The 23,368-nt window shown below is 39.1% G+C and overlaps 1 protein-coding gene across 1 annotated transcript in view; it reads right to left on the reverse strand.

Moving 5' to 3' along the window:
* Positions 1-1,139: 1,139 nt before the first annotated feature.
* Positions 1,140-23,368, reverse strand: part of OGFOD3 (2-oxoglutarate and iron dependent oxygenase domain containing 3) — a 67,470-nt gene continuing 45,241 nt past the window's right edge. Inside the window, exons 8-9 of the mRNA XM_072403528.1 lie at positions 20,535-20,658; positions 1,140-4,654 (exon numbers count right to left, since the gene is read on the reverse strand). Coding sequence (XP_072259629.1) covers positions 4,518-4,654; positions 20,535-20,658 — 261 coding nt within the window. The 3' untranslated portion in view covers positions 1,140-4,517. The remainder of the gene's footprint in view (positions 4,655-20,534; positions 20,659-23,368) is intronic.

A 23,368-nucleotide genomic window follows, 5' to 3' on the forward strand; every position in this document is an offset into this window, starting at 1 on the left:
CACCACTAGTTTAAAAGCCACCCCTTGGCATTGAATGAGTACCTAAAGTGCTTTAATCTGTGTAAAATTCCCCCCTATCCCATGCATTGCACTAAGATTATTCAAATGTGTGAATTGCAGTGTGCTGAATGGTAGGTATGTGTTTATACTGCCTTGGGATCGGAATCAATAACAATGTATTGTGATGCACTTTTACAGCACGATAAAATGCTGTGATGTGTTAAATGCATGTAATATGCGATACTGTAAATGTATGGATGTGAAGCCTACAAGCCCACCCCCAAAAAAAAGGTGCTGCAATACTTACTCTCTGATCCAGACTATACTTCCCTACAAAACGTCCTTTTTTTGTCTGAATGACGCCCAATGTCACTTAATCCAGATGACTTGAGGCTGTCATGGGCTATCCCCTCTGAGAGAATCAGCCCACCTCCCTACAATCACAGTGCAATAACACTGCATTTACAATTCATAGGTGCAGCCTGGAAAAACAAGTCTTTTGTTTGCACACCTTTTGTGCAGTTTTATTTAGAGCAATCTTTTTTTGTAAGCCCTTTGATAGAAAAAAGTTCTGTAATATCATTTTGGGGTCTCATTCACCTAGAGAGGGGAGAACGAGCGACAGACACCCCACTGTGTTCTCCTCCCTTGACTTGTAAAGCAATCGTTGTTCATGGATCTGTCCTGATGAAGACAGGAATAACATCAGGCGACTGCTGTACGTCAGATTCTCGCCCAAGGCGATCACAAATAACCATCTGACGTGTGTACACAGCCTTAGAGAGCTTTGTAAATTTAGTATTTCTCATTTATCTGCTGCTTGAAATAGGATCTGTTGTTTTCCTCATTCAAGTATACTAAAAAAAAAAAAAAAAAAAAAAAAAAAAAGAAAATTTTTTTTTTTTTTTTTTTACATGAGATGTACTTATTTTCCATATGACTGCATACATATGTATTCAAATATATACATATCTCACAATTAATACCAAATGACAATGGTTGACCCCCCTGAGTCTGTACGTTTTCACAATGCAGATCCTATCACCTAGTCACAAGCAAGTGTAGGTGACAGATAGTCGACCTCATTTATACAGACCATGATTTCTAGAGAATATTATCACTGCAAAATGAGCCACAAGGAACAAGAAGATTGTGCTTTATTCATATTTAAATACATTCATGGCAGTAAAGGAATAATTTTAAAAAGAGATTTATTTTAATTGCGATCACAACGCACCCCGGCACCCAATTTCATGATAGGTCATAGAAGGTAAACTGAATTACACATAGATGGAGTATCCAGGGTGAAGCCGATAATTCACCATTATTTCTTTCCAATATGTTTATTGTTTTTACATGAGAGGAACAAAAAAACAACTTGTTTTTTTTTTATTTATAACAAACAACGAAAGTACAGGGGAAGGGGGGATTGGAAGAAACAGGTGGAAGCGGTAGGGGAGAGTCAAGGCAGGGCAGTGTAATGGACAAGGGACAATGGACAAGGACAATGGACAAGGCCAAAACACAAGGGCAGGGGGACAGAAAGATGGAGAGGAGAAATAAGTAAAGTAATAAGTTCATGGATTTGAGCAGTTTGGTTTTCTTGCACAAAAGTCTAGGTCAGTTGTCTTTTTAGCTTAGACAAGGTGAGTTCCACGATTGTGCAATGGATTGTTTCACAGGACATGGGCACCATCACTTATTTTATAATGAGTTACCAATTGTGAATGTTTAGTACTCACACATCTACCCGGGAAGTCCATTCAGATATCTTTTATTAAAAGTGTACAGAAGTCTAATATTTTGGTGAGATAAAGGGCTTTGTGTTCTATTGCTGAAACCTTACCAGACAGAAATTATTTTTTTCACATATTGAAGACATAAAAAAAAAATACTTTCAGGAATGTTTAACAGATCAAAAAGAAGCAAAAGAGTTCAGGATACTAAAGAAATAGAAAACATGTCATGGTGGCATTGCAGTATACTCGGGTGGTGAGTAATATGACACTATAACACCATTATACTTCCAGATATGATAAATGACAGTCATGCATTCTGTGCCTCTTTCATTTTATCAACCACTGTCCATACTCCCACTATATCATAAATTGCTGGCTGTCATCTTCAGAGAATTTAATGCTACCTTTACCAGATCATTTTAATCAAAGCATACCTGATTATTGTAATTATATTGCTCAATCAGTATACCCATAATTGAAAACTAATTATGCCTTTACTTTCTAAGTGAATATTATGGCTCAACTTGGGAAGAACTTCATGTTCAAATCCATCAGCAAGGTCTTCACAATCAAGTGTCTGAATTAAAAGCCATTCTTAGGACTTTGAAAAACCAGCTGCCCTCTCACATTCACTTTCCCAAAGGGTACCATCATCATCATCCATAGGGCAATCTAGCATTGTATTCATTGCATGGACATGTGTAAGATAATTATTCTTCATTCACACCATGAATTAATCTCCCCTTTCAATTTCAATTGTTAGTTGGATGATGACAACCACAATTAGTCCAATTATAAGAGTCCCTAACACAAGCTAGCTGGGCAACATTTTAAAATTGTGTTTCTAATTTGGTCTTGATTTTGTGATTCTGTTTTTATTTTGTTTCTTTGTATCTGTCTTTTATTGTAAAAAAAAAACCCAAAAAAGGTGTTTCAATGGCTGTTAACAACTAAATAATAAACCTACTATATGGTCAAAAGTATGTGGATCCCCCCTGAAAACTAGATAGCTTTGGTGTTTTCAGTGAGGGGTATTGTTGTAGGCCACGGCATATTATAACATACTAGACAATTGTGCACATTTACCAATTTGGTACCAGTTTGGAGAAGACCTTTTAAAGGGCTGATATTGTGCACAAAGAATAAAGTTATTTGTGCATAAAGACATAGGTTTACCAATTTGGTGTGGCGGAATTCCCATGGCCAGCGCAAAGCCTTCACCTTAACCCTACTGAATACCTTTAGGATGGGTTGGAATGTTAATTGCAAATCACATCTGCAGTTTCAACATCAGAACCTGAACTTTAAGCTGAAAAATTATTTTTGCACAAATTCCCACATGCACTCCACAATCTCATGGAAAGTCTTCCCATATTAATGAAGATTTATATGGAGGGAGTACGGAAAGGTTGGAATGATTTTGGAATGTGAAGTTCTAGGGTTTACAAATGTTTGCATATATCTGAATGGTGTTTTGGAAAATACACACGTATTGGGCATTCTTGTAGCTATAGACCTTTACAAACTCACATTAGTTTGGGAAAAGGTTTAGATTTTGTTTTAGTAAATTTACTCCATTTACTGAACAACAGCCCAGGGTTCTCCCCAGCCCCTTTTAGGTGGGCACACGACCTGGCACTTTTCAGTAACTACCCAGCTGTTTTTTGGTTGGGTCACAAAACAGCGGCCACCTTATAAAACAATTCTTGAGAGAATATTACAGCCATCAGTGTCCATCTAGAGTCAAGGAATAGAGGGCATTTCTAAGTTTTAGGGTTACAGTGACTGGTAAAGGAGTATGATTATCCAATGTTAGTTACCTGGTGATCATGCTCACCATTTTGTTTGAAGATTATTTTGAGACTCTGATGTTAAATGGAAATGCAGATTAGTAATTCTGACTTCATGCTCATTTTCCTGATCTACTTACTAGTTCAGGGTACCAGAACAACCAGACATCTAGCATTTTCAGTAGCAACAGCAGCCCTACATAGAGTATATTATATCTTTATTTTTATCTTTATCTGCATTTTTTTTTCTTGGAATACATATTTTTCCAGAAATGTAGCTAGTGGGTGCTCTTCTCTAATCCTGCACAGAGGTATGTATAAACACCATGTAGCAGTACCGTAAGCCAAGGCCAGCCAGTTGGCTTATCACAAGAGGGGAGGTTTAATATTAGTATTAGTATCAATAGTATTGAAACAAATGCTGTTTTATTTTAGGAATCATGGAACTTCCTAAATTGCTGGAGGTGAGCATTGAGTATTACGTTATTTGACACACTTAATCCTTTATTGCGGCAGGCAAAGCCCTGCCTGAGAACTGGTACGCAGTGACTACAAAGGGCCTGGCCCTAAACATGCACAAATAGCTGCTGTTCAGTAATTGGAGTAATACTCTGATCTTCAAAGCTCAAATGATTTTACATTCAGGAGAGAAGAATGATGTTATGTCATCTTGGGGATGGTTTGGGGATACAAAATTATATGCAGAAACACATTACACAAGGCTTGGGCAAATCCTTGAAGCAAAGTGAGCAAAATGTCTAAAAATAGCAGATGATAGAATAATTTTAATATTTTCCCTGATGCTAGATTTGTATTTTATTTTATCCACCCTAAATGATCCCAAATCATCCTTAAGTTTGCAAAGCTCCCAAATTCCATTGTTTCACCTTATTTTCCTATCATAATCTATAACCTTTAAAAAATATAGGCAGTGAAATAAGGAGTCCAGAATGTTCGCATCAACTCTATGCGTCTCTAAGACCCAACGCTACGTCCAGGTGGGGTCCACGATGCCATGCTCTGGGTTGCAGGTGAAGGAGATGGTTATGGCGTATCTAGTACCCCAACTCACTTTCTCCACACGGTGTATGTTTTCTGATCCAGATGTGAAGAAAGACAGACGACCTGGAAGAAATAGTAATGATATTAGTACAGTGTTACCAGTAACAGACAATATATTTTCGGGTCTCATACACAGCAGACCTAGAAATCCTATGCATGCCAAGAGACTTTTAGAAATCAATATCTGAGCCCAAGATCAGCCATCACCCTTAAAGTCAGGTCAGAGTAAATACTGTATTTCATTGTTTTGTACACATAATCTCCATTCAAGGTCAGCCTTAGGCTGGTTACACATGTGCAATAATTGTCCTTCAAAAGGATCTTTCACGATCCTTTCCAACGACAGAAGACTGCACGATGCATGAATGAGCACTGTACATACAGCATCATTCTGCTCTATGGAGAGGGGAGGGGGAGAATGATGGAGCGGCACCCTCCTGTGCTCTCTCCCCTTCCCCTTCAACAGGACGGTCGTCTAAGCGACGATCGCTGTACACACACCAGATTCTCATCCCGTATCAGCCCTGAGGCGATTATTGGGCGAGAATCATCTGACATGTGTATGTAGCCTAAGACAGAAATGCGCATAGACACAAGTTAATATGTCAAAGTGGTGACGTCCTCCCTTCAAGGTTGGCTGGAAGACCATTTGTAGTCTCTGTTGGGAGAATATGTGACAGGGTGGCAAAAAGAAGCACAAATTAAGAAAGTGTTTTCACCCTATAACAGGTAGTGGCTAAACAAAGACTTTCAAGCCAGGATCACCAGGTAATATTTTGCTGAAAACTACATATTGAAAAATAAATAAAATTACTTTTGTAATTGTGTTAACTTGGGAATGCTTGTATGGGATTGGAGAGACTTCTCCTTTATTGGTCTTATTTAGCAAAGTCAGCATGCAAAATCAGAAATGAACACAGAAATCCCAGTCTGTTGTCCAAAATTCTTTTAATAATCCTGTGACTTTTGTGCCTCTCTTGTGAGAGAGGTGAACTCTTCTGTCACCTTTAGCTTACCCCAGGTAAATCACACTACTTAATATGTATTTCATCTTTGTGTTTAGTTGTTTGCTGAAGGAATAAGCAGCATTCAGCAAGTTAGCTGCCGATACTTGTCATCAACTCTGATCCAACGTGTCCATGGCATCCTCCCCCACACTCCATTTACAGTAGAACAAGTGAAAGCCCAGAGAGACTGCTATAACAACATGATGCAGGATGAAAATAATTATTCCAATTTGCGGGTACTTCAGTAAATTCTTATAGTGCAGCTGACAAATTCTTATAGTGCAGCTGGAAATAACCCCATGTGAGACTGGAAGCAACCAGCTGAGCCTCCCCCGAGGCTTAGGATATTTATTGTTCCACTAACAATTCCATAGAGATTAATCTTAGGGCGCTGTACAGAGGAGAAAATGAAAGAAAATAATTAAAAGATGGAGCCGTTCAGACACAATTTGGTAAATACTAATTATATGACAGCGATTGTTTTATGCACTCTGTTGCAGTGAAAGTTGCAGCTCTGAAGACTCCGACGGACTATGTGATGGGATAAAATACAATTATGCATCCACTGTAATAATGTTAATTTAAAGTCACACAATTCTGGGTTCCTCTCTGTTCTCCTTCAATCTGCTATCCCCAACTGAACGATTACAGGCAGATGTAATGGGAATCTCCGGCCTCATCTAATGAAACTGGTAATGAGGAAACGTATTGTTTGGTGACCTCTAAATTTAAAGAGGGATTCTATAGTGTGAAACCTGTGCCCGAGAAAGGCAATCAGAGAGAAAAGGAGTTGGCCTTTTCCTTAATACCTCAACATGCCTTATTCTGAACTTTATATCTGTATGAAAGCAGCCATCTTGCTAAAAACTGGCCACCATCCCTATTAATTGTTATCTGATAACTGCTGGGGTAATATTTAGGAAGCAGAAAGAAATGTCGAGTAAAAACAAATCTTTAAACTAGAGAGAGCAAAAACAGGGAGATCCTTGCATTGTACAACCACAGGAACAGCTTCCTCTCCAGCAAGGAAAACTGTAAGCAGTAAAGTATGGATATCACCAAATCTTTTGCCAAATGTATATATAATATTTATTAATATAATATATATATAAATATATATATATATATATATTTATTTATATGCACAAACACAGCTTTATGGATACATGACTGAAATGTCGTTGAATCAGACGTTCCTGGCTTTTTTTTCAGGATGATCTTGTTGGCTTTGAGAACAAGTAAAAGTAATTCTTGGTGAGCCGCCAGCCTGTCTTGGTCACCTCTAAGGGTTGTCGTGTGTCTCAGCATAGATAAAACTCTTGTAGGACAGTCTTATTATACATGCCCATAGGTCTATATCAGTATGTGGAGTCACGAGGGAGAGATGCTCCAGCACATTAACCGAATGTTCCTACTGCACAAGCAAAGGTAATGTGTGAATATTGCTCGATTTCTTTTCCTCTGAAGACTGTCAGAGCATAAACACCAAGTACAATAGGGAAATAAAAGGGTAGGACTATACCTTCACTTAATGTTGCAATGTTTACTGCATATGTAATCTTAAATGTAAATTATGTGGGGTAGGTACAATTGTTTTCCTTGGAAGATAAGCCAAAAAGAAAAGATGGAAAAGTCCCAGACAGCTGGCAGAATCTCACCTGCACAAATCCCTCATGACCTCCAGCAGGTCTCTGGGTAGGCATGCTGCTTACGCCGAAACACATGGGTTTGTTTGCTGTGCGTGCACTGATGTGAGAATTTGCCAGTTTTAAAAGTGTATTCACTTACAGACAGCCTTGTCCATTTTAGTGTGTTTACTTACTGCTTTCTTTTTTGTTACAAAGCTATAACACAAGGACTTCTAATTTTGTCATGTGACTGTAAATTCAAATCTTATTAAACAGCTGCAAATAGCTGTCACCTAAAATATGTATATTAATCCTGGTGTCCATTTGTGTTAATTCTTCCTTCACCTCTACTCATCCTTGCTTTACTACCTGATCTTGCCTTATGCCGCATTGCACCAGAACTGACCTTCACCTCATTCCTGCACAGTATGCATTCAGGCAGAGTTTTATCACAGAAAGGAATTGGCGTTGTCCCTTCTTCAATAAACATATTTACCTGCCTGATTGACAGTAAAAATTTGCAGCTCTGAGTTGGTTGCCGGAATTTCCGCCACATCTCAGCATTTCCTGCAGCTGTGGGGACTGAATGAATTCCCCTGCACCTATGTGGAAGTTACGACATCTTGGCCAGGCCAGCCAAGATGGCCCAAAATTGGAGTAAGGAAGAAGATGATGGTGCTCGCGATGGAACAGGGACAGACAAGTATGAACTGCGTTCAGTTCCGCTTTAATTTCAAATCTGGGCCCATTTTAGTTGTGTCTGACTTCTTCCCAATTATACTCTGGCATGACCTTGGCCTTTTTTAAGTTTTGTAGGCTTACTGGGTTTAAATATTCTGCTAGCTACAATGTCCAACTACATCATTAGTACTCTTTTGTAAAAACCTGATATTGGTACAGTTAGCAACCTTGAAAAAAACCTTTTGACTATCTTGCTGGTCGCATGGTGCAAGATCTGTCATCTTCACTCCATCAACAGAGATACAGCTTATGATTGTGGTGTTCATAAATAAGTGTGATCTCCTATCATTTCAGTAAATACAACATGATCCTGTACTTGTTCAGACACGTGTTATAAAGTGACAAACCCCAACCCGTCTCCTATGTGTGCTTCTAGGTAGCAACCCTGCCACCAAGGCTTCCTTATGGCGACTGGAAGTGTTGCCTTCAACAAAACCTACAAAGGCATGGTATACTGTTGTCACCATCAGATAACCAGCCTTAAAAAATGTCGTGTAAGCATATAGACAGGGTGCAGCTGCAAACATTCCAGCGTTTCTCAACCAGGATTCCTCAGGGGTTGCTGGGGGTTTCTTCAGCAACGAGCAGTTTCTGCCTCTCAGGTCAGTTTTAGTGACACCAATGACCTTGGCTATCTGTAAGGGTGACATTCTTCCCAAAGGCCAGCAATGTAAGGCATTCTTCCTACTGACCACCACATTAATGTACCGTGAGCTGTGGATATAGTAATTATAGTATGGGATCCCTAAGACCTGAAGGTTATTTCAAGGGGTTCTCCCATGTAAAAAAAAAGGTCAAGAAAGGCTGATCTATGCAGGGCAGAGCTGTGGGATGTACACAGCAGGTCCCACCTACTATAGATTGTGGAGGGGGTGGAGTCAAGACCAGTCACCCTGCACCAGGAGAGAAAGCAGCAATGACCAGTCTTAATTCCAAAAAGCTCCTGCACAGGGGAAAATCTCACGCTGGATTACTGCACAAATCTGGAAAAATATGGACACATAAGATTTAAGTAACAATCTACGGACTTTGTATATAGACAATATTATAAATGTGGCTTTATTAAAGCATGAATAGCCCACTTGTTCTTGCCCATAAACACAAAGCTAACTCTTACACACAAAACTCTTTGAATGCAGATCCTTCCGTGAATCCACTCCATTTTTTAGTTGGAGAAGAATTAAATATCAGAAATAATTGAACATCAAGGAAGGAATGTAGTGAAGGAGCTTTTCTCAGCTCTGTAATGCTGGAACAATCACTCGGGCCTCTCTCTGTGTTTATGTTTCATCTCTGTTTGATGTCTCTCTCCTGATCGCTTATACCTGGAGCGTTCGGCTTCTGCTCGGAAGAACTGCGCAGCTTCTTGTGTGCTGCGGGAAAGAACTTTAAAACAAAGGAATTTTCCTGTCATATGGCATCACAGAGGGAGGCCAATCTTTCATTCTTTTCTCCATGTGCCACCTGAATACCAACAACATTATCTAGAATTTTAAAGCTTGATTTCCTTCCAACTTCTCTCATTCAGGTCCTTGACAGATCTGCTAAATGGATTAGGCGGAACAAAAGACTCCATAACAGGCATGTAATGTTAAAAGCTATTTATCTTCCTTGTTTATGTTTTTTGGGTGCACGCTTCGGATGACAAAATAATTTACGTGACATTTTGGTAACGAAAGCTGCTTTAGTCAAACACCCGGCCATGCTGGTTCCAGAAAACAAAATAGTTGTTATAAGCCATACGGGTAAATAAAAAATTGGATCCAAGGTAAACTGCAGTTAAAGGAACATTACCATGCAGCTACAGGCAAAATAAAAATCTAGAGCTGGCGATTGCCACAGTACCTTTTTTTTTAACCATAGGTCCTTCCAGTAGTTATTTTTTTTACTGGACAAAGTGCTCACTAAAAGAAGTTACCATGATTAGGACACGCCATACTACCTGGGGTAATTACAACACTCATGCAAAGTTTAATTTGAACCTAAAATCCCAGAAAATAGTGCTGCTGCCCTTTACACTTACCATGCCTGTTACTTATCTTGTAAAGTTTGCCATTCATGTAAATTTCAGCTTGCCAAAACTCTCTGTGCCATCTTTATAGTTTTCAAGTGACTACGTTACCTTCTATGGACCTCAACGTAGTCACCCTTCTAAATGCAAGAAACTCCCACTTAAGGTGAAGGCTCTGCCTATACCAACACACAGCAATCCAGAGCAGAGAAATCAAAGCTGCACCTCTGCTACTTCTTTATGTAAAGTAGACATCAGGCGTTGTTTATATAGTGCAAGAAATGATACTTGGTAGTCCTGAGGAGGGAGATCAGATCACTTTTGGTGAACGTCCCAACAGCAATATTGAGAAAGTAGCTGTACAGGAAGTCAGGGGCACACATGTAGGCAAATGTGAATATTTTGATAGACCAAGAAAGATTTATATATGTTATTAATGGTTGTATTCTTAAAAACTGATATCTGCACAGATGAATGTGCAGGAATGGGTTATGGATGCACCTGTACTTCTCCAGTATGTGTGAGTGTTGCGACAAGCAAAAATAGAATTAGAATAAGCTTTGATTATACACTAATCTGGTGGGAGTGAGTTATGACAATCTGAGTTATACAGCTGAATTAATTGAGCGTGTGGAATAACGTATCATCTTCAAGGTATTACACAAAGTGAATTCAGGTGGTGGCATACCCCTTCATTATATGACATTATCTGTAATGAGGAAATAAACATTTCTTTTAAATGCTGAATCTTTTTAAAGACAAAATATTGTAAAGGAACTGTAAAGGTCAATTTGACTCAAAAATCAACCAAATGTTTTGTAGCTGCTGAGAAAACTAACTACATACGGGCTTATTATATCTCTCAGAGTTATGGCGACACCAAATGTCCTGGTTTTGTCCAGCTGTGACAACCATTGTCAGGCCAAAAGTATGGTCAGCTGTGCCTTGTGAGGGTGGCGATGTGGGCTGGTAAAACAATCAGTATAAGAATTTATTGGTAGATTCAGTCCTCCAGTATCCACCAAAATTGAAATTGTAATGAAAAAGGAATATAAAAAATTATTAAAACTTTGGTTTTTGGATGGTGAAGTCACTGCTGCCTCTTAGGTACTCAAAAACACATGAGAGCTCTGGAAGGATTGTGTGTGCCCAGGAGGCAGCAATGACGTTGAGAAGGGAAGTCGAATCCCTCCACAGTTCTTGTCTCACTTAACCCTCTGACCTGATAGAAAAAATACCCCCCTAGCTGCTCTCTTCACTCCTCTAACTACCTACTAATGACTTCCTCACTCATAACCTCCATCACACGCATGGCTCCAAGACTTTTCCAAAGCTGCCCCTACTCTCTGGAATGGTTTTCCTCATACTATTTGGCTGGCTCCTACTTGCTGCTCATTTAAAAGAGCCCCAAAACCCATCACTAATTCTCACCACTACAAATCTCCCCACCGCCTATATTATAAGCTTTTCTGGGCAGGGTCCTCTCCTCCTCCTGTGTCACTCTCTGTATCTGTCTGTCATTTGCAACCCCTATTTAATGTACAGCGCTGGGTAATAATGAGAAAAGAGAACTGGATAGCAAAGAGAAATTTGAGAGAGATACAATGAAAGAGAAGACTGAATAGCAAAGTAGAGAAGGTACAGGAGAAGCAAGGAACGACCGGCAACAAGAGCGGGAGAAGATGAGGAGAAGGAGAGAAGAACAGAGAGGAAGAAGTAAGAGAGGGCAAAGGGCAAAAAAAAAAACTGAGGACAGAAAAGAAGAGAGCGAAAAAAAAAGAGCAAGCAATTGATTATTAAGTAAATTTCTAACAGATTGCGGAACTGAATGGTCCATCACGGGGATACAGTCTAAAGGAGAAGACCTCACTATGCCACTGCAGAGGTTTTCCAACTTTTCTGACAATTAAACCTCATACCCAAGGCACAAAAAAATATTTAACCATCGAATGCAGGCCCTTACGTCCTCTATTCGGGGCACTGGCAGGAAAGTGGCCCATACATGGTACTACTGGTCACAATTCATGCTTACTACCGAATACCGGGATCTTGCTATTTCTAATTGAAACCTCCGTATGGCCCTCACACTCTTATTTTTTGGTTGGCCCGACTGCTACAGAACCCCTATAGGAGCAATCCCCCCCACTTGGTGAACTCTTCCCCGTACCTTTTTTCTTTTGTCCCAACCCCCCCACACATATCCTTTTGTTGTATTATTTATTTACAGCTTTTTTAGCACTTTTATAAATTGTCTTCTTGTATTTCTGTACCAAGCTTGCACTACTATGTTTGGAATATTCTTTTTATGGTTGTTATGCTTGTATGTTTACTTTGTTTTGTTCCAATCCTGAGGTACTCAGGTTCCCCCTTCCCTGATTTTATTGTACCCTGTTGAAAATCTTAAATAAAGAATTTTTAAAAAAAAAAAATTTAAAAAATATAGTAAATGTATTTAATTTGAAGTCACAGAACAAATAAAGCCCCATACGTATAAATATTACATTTATATTTTTCCTAACTCTTATATCAAGGTTCATGTCATATTTACTTTGAGTCAAAAGGTTCACCATTATGACACCCTTGATGAACGTACCATTCTCACATGTGCAAAGACATGTAATACAAAACCTGGTGGAATAGATCCGAAAGTTCTATGAATGGTCCAACAAGACCAAAAGGTCACCAACGTCCATGGAGTATCAATTAACAAGCACCTGAGAATAAAACTTATTACAGAATACCTGAAAACCATCAAAGCCAAACTTCAGAAACCAGGCTGGGTAGAGGAAAACCCTTTAAGCCTGAAGCAGCAAAATAAATCAAAGAGGATCATAAGAACTTCAAATATCCAATTCTTCACAGAGGAAAAAATGAATTTATGGAATACGGTGTATTTACCAGATAGAACAAACCCTGGTGACCTTTTTTAAGTCTCCAAGATAGAAAACTTTAAATTCAATGATGATCTGTTCAACCTTGGAAAAATTTGCTTTAATTTCCTATTTCCAAGTTGCAAATCAAGATAAAAATAGATCTGTTACATATTTATTACATATTTTAGCAATCATTTTACCATTTATGTATCTTGACCTTCATCTTCAATTAAGTAAAAAAAAAAAAAAAAGGTATTAAGGTATAAGCCAATTAGAGGGCTCCATTTAAATGCACAATTTTATAGGATTATATTCCACCTGGCCCATTCTACAGTACCAACTACAGTACCAACCCAACAGAATAAAGCTTTGCATTTTGTTATCGATAACTAGACAATGCATCATGAATTAGTATGCTGACATATCAGCAAAAGATCAGATGAGAAGGTCCTCCAAGAACGAGTGTATTTCTTGAGCTTAAAAGCGGCCCCATATGTCCAAATCACGTCAGACAGACCATGATCACCTGAACCTTTAGGGCCCAATCACATAATGACAACCAGAGTACCTAATATATTTAAAAATGCTATCAACATCTACTTATTAAGGAAAGAACAGTTATTCTTTGCCTCCCAGTAAATGTAAAATACATTACATAGATGTACTTACAGCAGCCCACCAAGTCCTATTTATATATAAAAGAGCGGTGTAGTGTCTACTTTTAGCTCCAGGATCCATAATGAAGAATTGGATCTGAGTATGCTTTTCAGCTTCAGAACACAGAATACAAGGTGGGTCTAATTTAGCTCCAGAAACCATAAAGAATAATAGTAGCTGGGTTAATAGAAGCTGGTACTCCTTAAGCTCCACAACCTGTACAGAAGATAAGAAGTTGAGTCTACTTTCAGCTCCAGGACCCATAAAGCAGGATAGAACCTGGATATTTGTTTAGCTCCAGTACCAATATAGATGAATTGGTGCTGGGTCTACTTTAAGATCCAGGGCCCATATAGAGGAATAGGAATCAGATCTACTTCTGCTCCAGGAACCATTTAAAGGACTGGGAACTGGATCCTACTTTCAGCTCTAGAATCTATTTAGAAGAATAGAAGCTTAGTCCTCTTTCAGCTCCAGGACCAGAATAGAAGATAATGGGCTGGGTATATATTGGTTACAGGACGCATGAAGAATAATAGGAGCTGGGACTATTAGTTCAAGACCTGTATGAAAAATTAGAGGATGTTTTGTTTTTTTTTTTTAGCTCCAAGACCCATAAAGAAGAAAAGGAGTCAGATCTTTTCATGCTCCAGAAATGGGTCGACTTTCAGTTCCAGGATTCATACAGATAAATACTTCCCCCACCTCTTCGATTGTAAGCTCTTTGGGGCAGCTCCTATTTAATAATATACTAATATATTATTTATATCATTATTAATATTAAGAATAATAAATAGGAGCTGGGCTTATTTTCAGCCCATTTTATTTTCAGAACCCATTAGGAGAAATAGAAGCTTTGTCCTCTTTCAGGTCCAGGACCCATGAAGAATAATATGAGCTGGGAATGAGCTCCCGGACCTATATGGAAGAATACTACTACTTTCAGCTTCAGGTCCCATAAAGAATATGGGATGGATTTACTTTCAGCTCAAGGACTCGTATGGAGAAATAAGAGCTAGGTCTACTTTCAGCTAAACAACCCATCAAGAAAAGAAGTCAGGCTTCTTTCAGCTACACAAACCATACGGAAGAATAGGAGACAGGTCTACATTCAGCAACAGGACCCATATACAAAAATAGGAGCTGCTTCTACTTTTAGCAACAGGACCCAAATAGAAGATTAGGAGCTGGGTCTTCTTCCAGCAACAGGACCCATATAAAAGAATAAGAGGAGTCGAATTTCTTTCCAGGATACATATAGATAAATAAAGCATAACATTACAATTTGGGTCTACTTTCGGCTGATATACCTTTAGCCGCTTATGTAGCTGCATATGTATTGAGCATTTTTCAATGTTTTATTGCAGATCTGTATTTATGATCAGTTGGATTTGCCTACATTTGTGACAGGGTAACTTTAACAAGGACAGAGACATACAACATTTAAGCTTTCTGTAGACATGTTACTAGCTGCCAGGGGGCCATGCGCTATATTTTATTACCGTTGTTCTCGGGAATGTAATTGGAGCCTCTGCCAAGAACTTTTAAGTTTACAAAATGGCAATTATGTGTGCTAATGAACAGCCAAAGTACGGGAAATGAAAGCCGGGCTCGGCTCAGCTGCCAGTAGTAACTGTCCCGGGCACGAACGTCAATCCGTTACCCTGCCAAGTGCCCAGGAATGTTAATGGAGGCAGCAATTCTTCTTGCTGGATCATAAAAACAGCTGAGGATAATGCAGAAGACACTCACACTTTCACAAAACAGATCAGATCAATGGCATCTCTCAATTTAAATATAAATAGAATAAGAAATAGGAAACTCAGCCAAAACTTTTTTTGCAATATTGGATAAATTGTGAAAAGGTTGGTACCTATGTTATGCTGGCCATGTCCCCATTAGAGAAAACACACCTCACTTCCTGTCCTGTTAATATGACACAGATTTAAACTGACTTTTATTAGATAATTTTACTTTATAAGTATTTTTTTTTATTGTCCTGAACCTTTCTATAATTTTTGACTAAATTTTTAATTAGAAATGCCAAAACTCATTTTACTTTCAGTAAAAGTTCTACTTTCTGTTCTTCTTTGTTCTGTGCTGACTGAGCTGAGTAACAGCCACACCGCTCATCACATGTCCTTAGATCAACCTATTGTAAAGAGAGAGGAGAGGGGGCGTGTCCGAGCAGGTCTGGTACCCAGTGATAATTACTGGGGGCACTAGGTCTAACTCTGGTAACCCCTGGGCTTTAAAGTAGAACTTCAGCCAATTAGATCAGATTTTTATTGCCAGTCTACTAATTTAAACCATCGTGTTAAAACTGTGATTTATAAATGTGTGGAACGGAGACCTAAAAACTAAACTCCATACAAACAGCTAATATGCAGATAATAGTCATATAAACTAAGCAATTTACCTGACAAATAGTTTATATTTTCTCCATCCAATTCTAAGATTTACACAGCTCTATTACACAGCACAGCTCTGTCTGACTGAGCAGCAGAGCTGAATTTTCTCAATTGCAGTTCAGTTTAATTTAATGGCTTTGTCCTATTCCCAATCTGTATGGAGAAGGAACATACCAATGAGCACATATCCCTGTTATTCAGCTTTCTCCTATCAGCATGTTCCCTGGCAACACATGTGTATGCATCACACTTGATTGGCTCCCAGACCTACCTATACTTCTCTGAGTTTGAACTCTGCTGTACAACAAAATGAATAGACGATAACAAAACAATTCAGGTATTTGTAATTATTTTAGAATGCAAATAGAGTAAAGATGTATAAATGAGTACAAATTAACACTGTTAATTTGTACTCAACATTATTCAGTATTTTCTAGTGAAGGTGATACAACTTACAATAGATTATATGGAGTTCTGCACTTTATTTAAAAACCAGAAAATACAATATTGGGTCTAATTTTCCAAGAAAATTATACTGCAATTTTCTATCAGATGGCAGAGAATTACTGATGTTTAGGTTGAAAAAGCAGCTCATCAGAACCTATTTAGGACAGCAGGTTAGTGCGGCTTCGTTAATCATTCCCCTCCCAACTGATAACGCCCAGTGAGGTCCATTCAATAAAGAAATGTAATGGGCACCAATGATGTGGAACGCGTAAGAGACCAGCTGCTGATTTTTTTAAGCCAAATCAGCTGAAGGTGTTTTCTGATTGGTTGACCAACTCATTTTGCATAATATGCACAAGCTGATGCCGTTTCCTGGCACCTAACTCCAAGGACTGGTAAGCTGGATATAGATCATATATTTTCCTGGGTTCAGATATTTGGTGGAATATATTGGGCTTGAGGTGAGTAAAACTACAGAACATAGACTTAACTTTCACCACCACTCTTTCAACCCTTTCAAAGGCCAGCCCTATGCCTGCTATAAACCAGGAGAGCTCTCTGGGTAGGGGATAGTTGGTGCTCGATATCAATGGCAACGTGCCAAGGATTACAGGAGTAGGTCAACATTTTGCAGCATAAAGTTGATAGGAGCTTGATGGGCATCCTATTATTACACAATGGTAATTTACATAAAGTTATCCCCCTCCCCAACCACTTTCAATGGTTTCACTTTTTTAGCAAGATTTTGGCTTGTCTGTGGATACTTTTGCAATCAGGTACTGATGTTGGATGAGAAGACCTGGCTCACTTTTCCATTTGATCCCAAAGGTGTTCAGTAGGGTAAGGGTCAGGGCTCTGTGCAGGACACTCAAGTTCCTGCTCACCAAACTGGTGACACCATGTCTTTATGGGGCTGGTTGTGCACACAGGGGCACAGACATTCTGGAACAGAGGAAGGATCTTCTCCAAACTGACTACAAGTTTGCAACGGCACAATTGTCCTAAATATCTTTATATGGTTTATATTTTTCACTAGACACACCAGTACTCCATCTAGAGACGTTTCTCAAGCAGGGTCCCTCCAGAGGTTGCTAGGGTTCCTTAACCTTGCACCCCTCAGGTCAGTGTAGGTGACAGCAATGATCTTTGTGGCTATCTGTAAGGGTAACAATGTAAGAGACATTCTTCCCACTGACCATCATGCTAATGTACTGTGAGCTGTGGATATAGTAATTATAGCCAGGGTTCCCTGAGGACCTGAAAGTTATTTTAAGGGTCCCACCATGTTAAAAAGGCAGAGAAACACTGCTTTAGATCACGCAGGTATTTAAAGGCTTCCGCCATGTATAAAAGGCTGATCTAGAGAGTGCTTCATATATTTTTAGCTATACAGTACGCATGATGGGCAGCTGTCTATACACAAGACTATACAGAATAAAGGAAAATGTTCACCGCTGACTCTTCAGCATCTCCACAATATATTTTTAGTGCTTTGCCTCTTTAATGGACCAATAACCAATCTGGCACGAACAAAACATGCGTCGGATAGTAACAATAAACTCACAAGTGTTCGGTGGTTCCTTATCTTGTTAATTCCACCACCTGCGAGCCTTTACTAGGAACAGACGGCTGCAGCGATCGCGGCAGAAGGCCCTGAATGTAATAACGTGTGAATGACGGCAGCTGGGCACAGCTCACTTCCCAAGTAAGAGACAATCTTGCAGTACATTAAAGTAAAAGATCCGTTCAATAATAGAACGAGGGAGAGTTGAATGCACGCTATTGCCCGAAAGCTACAAGCTTCAATCTAAATAATGTTTCCCAGGGGAATGATTGCAAAGGGTCTATAAATAAAAAGTTATCATTTGAGCGATTACATTAATGGCTTCGTCCATTCAAAGCCTGAGGGGGGCCATGGGCTTTGGATGAAATACATGTGGCACAAACACAGCGAGGAATCAATCTACATCATCGCACTCAATGGTTCCAATGGTAATTAAAATTAAATTCTATTCAATTAAGAAAACGGGATGTGATTAGATTTGAACTTTAACCGATAATTGTGTTTGGAAAATTATTGAAAGGAAAAAATAAAAACACGCTGATTTGATTATTCAATTATCACAAAGGATGGTAAACAAGACGCAACAAAAGTGAATAGATGGAAATTAGTTTATGTGATATAGTCAAGAGGTTGCCAGGTTTGCTTGTAAATAAGGAGGAAGTGAATAACTCCTTCATGAAAAATGTGGCTACAGGGGAATGCCATGACTGTATACAAAGAGGAAGGTATAAGAGGGCTGAATAAAGCCACCAACACAACATTGACCTAAACCTGAACTGTGGGATAGGCAAATATTGTCTTACTTTATAACTGAACTTGTATCAATGGGTTTGATTTATTAAAGCTCCCCAAGGCTGGAGAGGATACACTTTCATCAGTGAAGCTGGGTGATCCAGCAAACCTGGAATGGATTTCTTCAAAGTCATTTGTTATTTGCTAGCAAATGTTTTGAATTCTGGACCAGATCTATTCCAGGTTTGCTGGATCACCCAGCTTCACTGATGAGAGTGTATCCTCTCCAGCCTTGGGAGAGCTTTAATAATTTAAACCATGTTACTTTAATAAATCAAGCCGAATGTGTCTTTTGTATTTCTTCCAGATCTGTGCTGTTATCTAACATGTGTGACGCCTGCTTTGTCTCTATGCAGCAACTTCCTGTAATGACAACCAGTCGCTGCTTCTCTCTCCTTGTGAAGGTAACTGGTCTTGTATCCACCCCCCAGCAGCCAGTATTGGATGGACGTGCTAGGCCCCTCCCATAACTCTGCTTTCAGGCTATGAACATACAGCACAGAGATGATGTTACTTTTACAAGGTAACATTTGGGTTAGCAAAGTCACTTGGTATTCACAAAGTGAATTTTTGATTTTTAGTGACTAATAGGGAATATATTAAATATAAAAAAATAAATTAATGGTTTTGTGTTTGGAGTTTTAGGCGCATATAAACCCTAACAATAAAAATCACCTATTTGGTCCCTTTTAGGTTTAAAAAGTGTTTTTAAAAGTGGAAAACGTTTTTTTTTTTAATAATTTAAATTATAATTTAAATTATAATTAATTTAAATAATAATTCTAGTATTTCATACCCATAAATATATATAAATATATATATATATATATTAATTATATTTTTTTTTTTTTATGTGGCTATTTTAAACAGTGTTTTGTTATATTCACTTGATAGGTGCAGAAAAAAAACATACAATCTTTTGTGCTTCCTGCTGCACACTGTTCCCAGCTATCTTTGAGGACTACAAAACTCCCCCCCCCCCCCCTTCCATAATATGGAGATGAGAAAAAGAGCAGAGGTGATGTAATCCTGTTCTGAACAACAAATATTCTTCATACATACAGTACAAGGAATGAGTGTTGTTAATCAAGGACTGGTAGTGTGTTACAGACAGGATCAGATCATCAAAGAAAAAAAAACTAAAATGATAAAACTAATGCAGCCCTCATATCAAAGGACTGGACTGCTGCAAAATAATACAGGTTTGGCCATGGGTTTTAACTACATCAATACCTTTGTGGAAAATATATGTTGCTATACAAATGCTCCTCACCTCCAGACCAGGTTCTGTTTCAATGACTTGCTCATTAAGCGAGCAGCATAGTAAAGAGCGGGTCTGCAAAACTGAGAGAATGCTCTTGTACGCGTCGGTGAGCGCGTTTAAAGTAAGGGTAGCTGGTAAACAGGTAAGTCATTACATGAGGAATACCTAGACAGTGTCTTTATTAAATTATTTTTATTATTATTATTATTATTATTATTATTAAACAGGATTTATATAGCGGCAACATATTACGCAGCGCTGTACATTAAATAGTGTCTTGCTCTTTTTCTGCCTGCCAGGCCAGGCCAGCAGCTTGGTCATAATAATATAATAAAGCTAACTCAGCCTTTAGGACTTCCTGTGTAAGGGTGACAACGCTGTCTGTCTATAACCAAGTGCAGCTGGAAGTTAAGACAACCTCAAGAATTTCTAACACCCTCCCTCTGGACTGCTTACCAAGGCTACAAACTGCAGGATCCTCATCCTATCAAACTGTTGCAGGTGATCCAGATTATTATGAACACCTATGCAATACATTTGCATTTTACCTGTTCTGGGTTCCACCGTGCTGTTTGTCTTTTCGTCCATAAATATAAATCTGCCACCACCAAAATCTTGGGAGTAGTCAGACAGGTAGAGTAAGGAGGTGTAGTCGAAGGAGCCGTAGGTGATCTGTGGATAGGTAAGTATTGGTTACTTCAAGAATTTTGCATTTAACCTAAAAAAAAATATTATGGAATTAAGTTCTTGAAAATGAGTTCATGATCTCCGTCTCCTTGCCATGTGATGGTCAGGTATGGATCTTGAGGTTCTTATTGGAAACTCCTTTCTGTTTTCAATGCCATATCTTATTTTAGAGCAAGTGTCTTTGTGCTTCCCAATAAATTAAAAAGCATGGCAGCTAACAGGATGCTGTGTATAGCTTCCTGAAAGTGCCCTGCCTGGGTACTCCTCTCAGGACCCCTCAGCCCTAATATAAGTCGTGGGAATACAAAAATGTCTTGATGAGTGGGTGTCAGTCTGCAGCAGAGGCTGTATTTGCATGCAGGTAACAATTGTCTACTTGTGATGCTGAGCACTAAAGGAGTGGGGCCAGGGACAGTCAGGCTAGGGAGGGAGGGGCTAGAGGATGATGGGTGTCCTCCCGCCAAGAAATGAAGAGGCGCTCTATCTGACTTGCTGCAGTTTCTAATGTACATTGTAAAAAGCTCATAGTGTGCAGTGAAATCAGAGAGAGATTTCAGTCCAAAAAAGAGCCGGTACAACTGTGCAAATGAAATGAAGGCCGGAGAGCAGATTTAATGACTGTCTATTCTGACAGGTTAATAGCAATCTAATTCTTTCCAAGAAGCTCTGCACACTATGCAAGATGTGAGTGTCGGTGCTTCGTAACTAGTGGGTAACTGCAGCAATCAATGGCTAATTGGCGTCTTTAACTGCTAACGGTGCACTTAGAGTGAATCATAGACGTTTGTAATGGAGATGAAGAGAGAAGCATCTACTGTACTTCTCAAACCAATGTCATAAAGCAAATTTGAGTCAGGTTTGTGTGTGACCCCCTCTAAGGAGACTTCCTTCATTCTTGTCCCTGTGACACCTATACCGGAAATAGGTGGAGTTGTTGTTACCAGGACAGGGGAGTACAGACAAAAAAGAAAACCCTATGCAGGAACTAACCCTTCCACATACAAATAAAATGCATTTGTTTTTGTCTGTATTAGAAATATTGTATTAATGAACTCTAGATAGATAATGAAAAAATTAAATGGTAACATAAATTCAAAAACAAAATGCAGTTTGTAAAAATACCAGTATTTGATATCATTGCAACTTTTTGTGACTCCCTGTATGCTAGAAGAAGCAGCAGGCTAATCAGGTGTGCTGTAGTGCACAGTATGGTGAAAGTAGAAGGGAACAGCTAGATGACTTCTTCAGTGTCTTTCTGCTCCTTCACTATCCAGTCACAAGCTCAAGGCCAAGAGGTGACCTAGCTGTGTCATGTAAGAGCAAAAATCAGATCACCAGTTCAGTGAATATCTCAGACCTTGATATAAATCTTTTTTGCATAGGGTTCAGCATTACTTCTGTTTAAACTATTTTGTACATTTGTGATCCAAAAAGCCGAACCCCCCTTTCCCCCAAATAGCTGGAATGTCTCCTATGCTGACATAGATGACATGTTTATAAGTAGATTACACCAAAGTCAACAAAATTATTTGACAATTCCGGTGTCTAAGAGTTACACTGTGACCCCGTGCTGTCTTTGCAGAGATTTCAAATTTACAGCCATTTAAGAGATGTACTGACAATAGGAGCCTCGAACTGCAGAATGGACCCAAAGCATCCATATATAATTGCGTCTTCCCCTGCCTCCATCCCAGCTCTAAGGTCAGCCACTATCGATCTTATAATCTTACGGGTCGCCAAGCAAAGATTGCTGCGAAAACAATTTGCTTTTCATTAGTAGGGGGCTTATAAAGCGGATAATTTTCCTTCCACTGCCCAGAAACTTCACTGCTGCTGAGTTTGACATTACAACAGAAGGAAAAGAGATGACGGATTGACCTGGCAGAGCAGAGGCTGGGCCTCACCACCATTAAGAGCCACTTCCAGGTTAGATGATAGTAGGTGAGCTACATATTGCACTCAAAAATATATTTCACATTTAGGAAACCAAAACGGGTTTTTAAAAGAAGGTTTTTTAGTTTGTATACCAGTGGAAGAAACTGCAATGGAGACAACAGAAATCTGAAAACATTCAAGCTAATAAATTCAAAATTTCAGTAAAACAGAGTTAGATAGAAGGAGCAGAGTCCTCCAGCAAAGAAGAGTATTTCAGGAGAGTTATTTAGAATGGAGCAGAGTATTTCAGGAGAGGAGAGTTAGAGGAAAGAGCAGAGTCCTCCGGCAGAGCAGAATCTTCAGGAGAGGAGAGTTTTAGAGAAAGGAGCAGAGTCCTCCAGCAAAGCAGAGTATTTCAGGAGAAGAGAGTAACAGAAGAAAGAGTAGAATCCTCCAGCAGAGCAGAGTAGTTCAGGACAGGAAAGTTATAGAGGAAGAAACACAGTTCTCAAGCAGAGTAGAGTATTTTAGGAGAGGAGAGTTATAGAGAAAGGAGCAGAGTCCTCCCAGCAGGGCAGAGCATTTCAGGACAGGAGGGTTATAGAGGAAAGAGCAGAGTATTTCAGGGGTGGAGAGTTATAGAGGAAGGAGTTCTCCACCATTAGAAGTAGTTGCTTTGTAGTGTCTGTCTGTATAGGTGTAAAAATATAGACATGTTGTGGTGAAAAGAACAGGCAAAGGGTAGAAGACCTTAAGGAGCTTAAGGTGTTTTGGTTAGGGACCACCAAGGTCCCCCACACTTCCCTTTGTTAGTTGCACC

The sequence above is a fragment of the Pyxicephalus adspersus genome, chromosome 3, assembly GCF_032062135.1.
Source record: "Pyxicephalus adspersus chromosome 3, UCB_Pads_2.0, whole genome shotgun sequence".
Classification (NCBI taxonomy): Eukaryota; Metazoa; Chordata; class Amphibia; order Anura; family Pyxicephalidae; genus Pyxicephalus; species Pyxicephalus adspersus.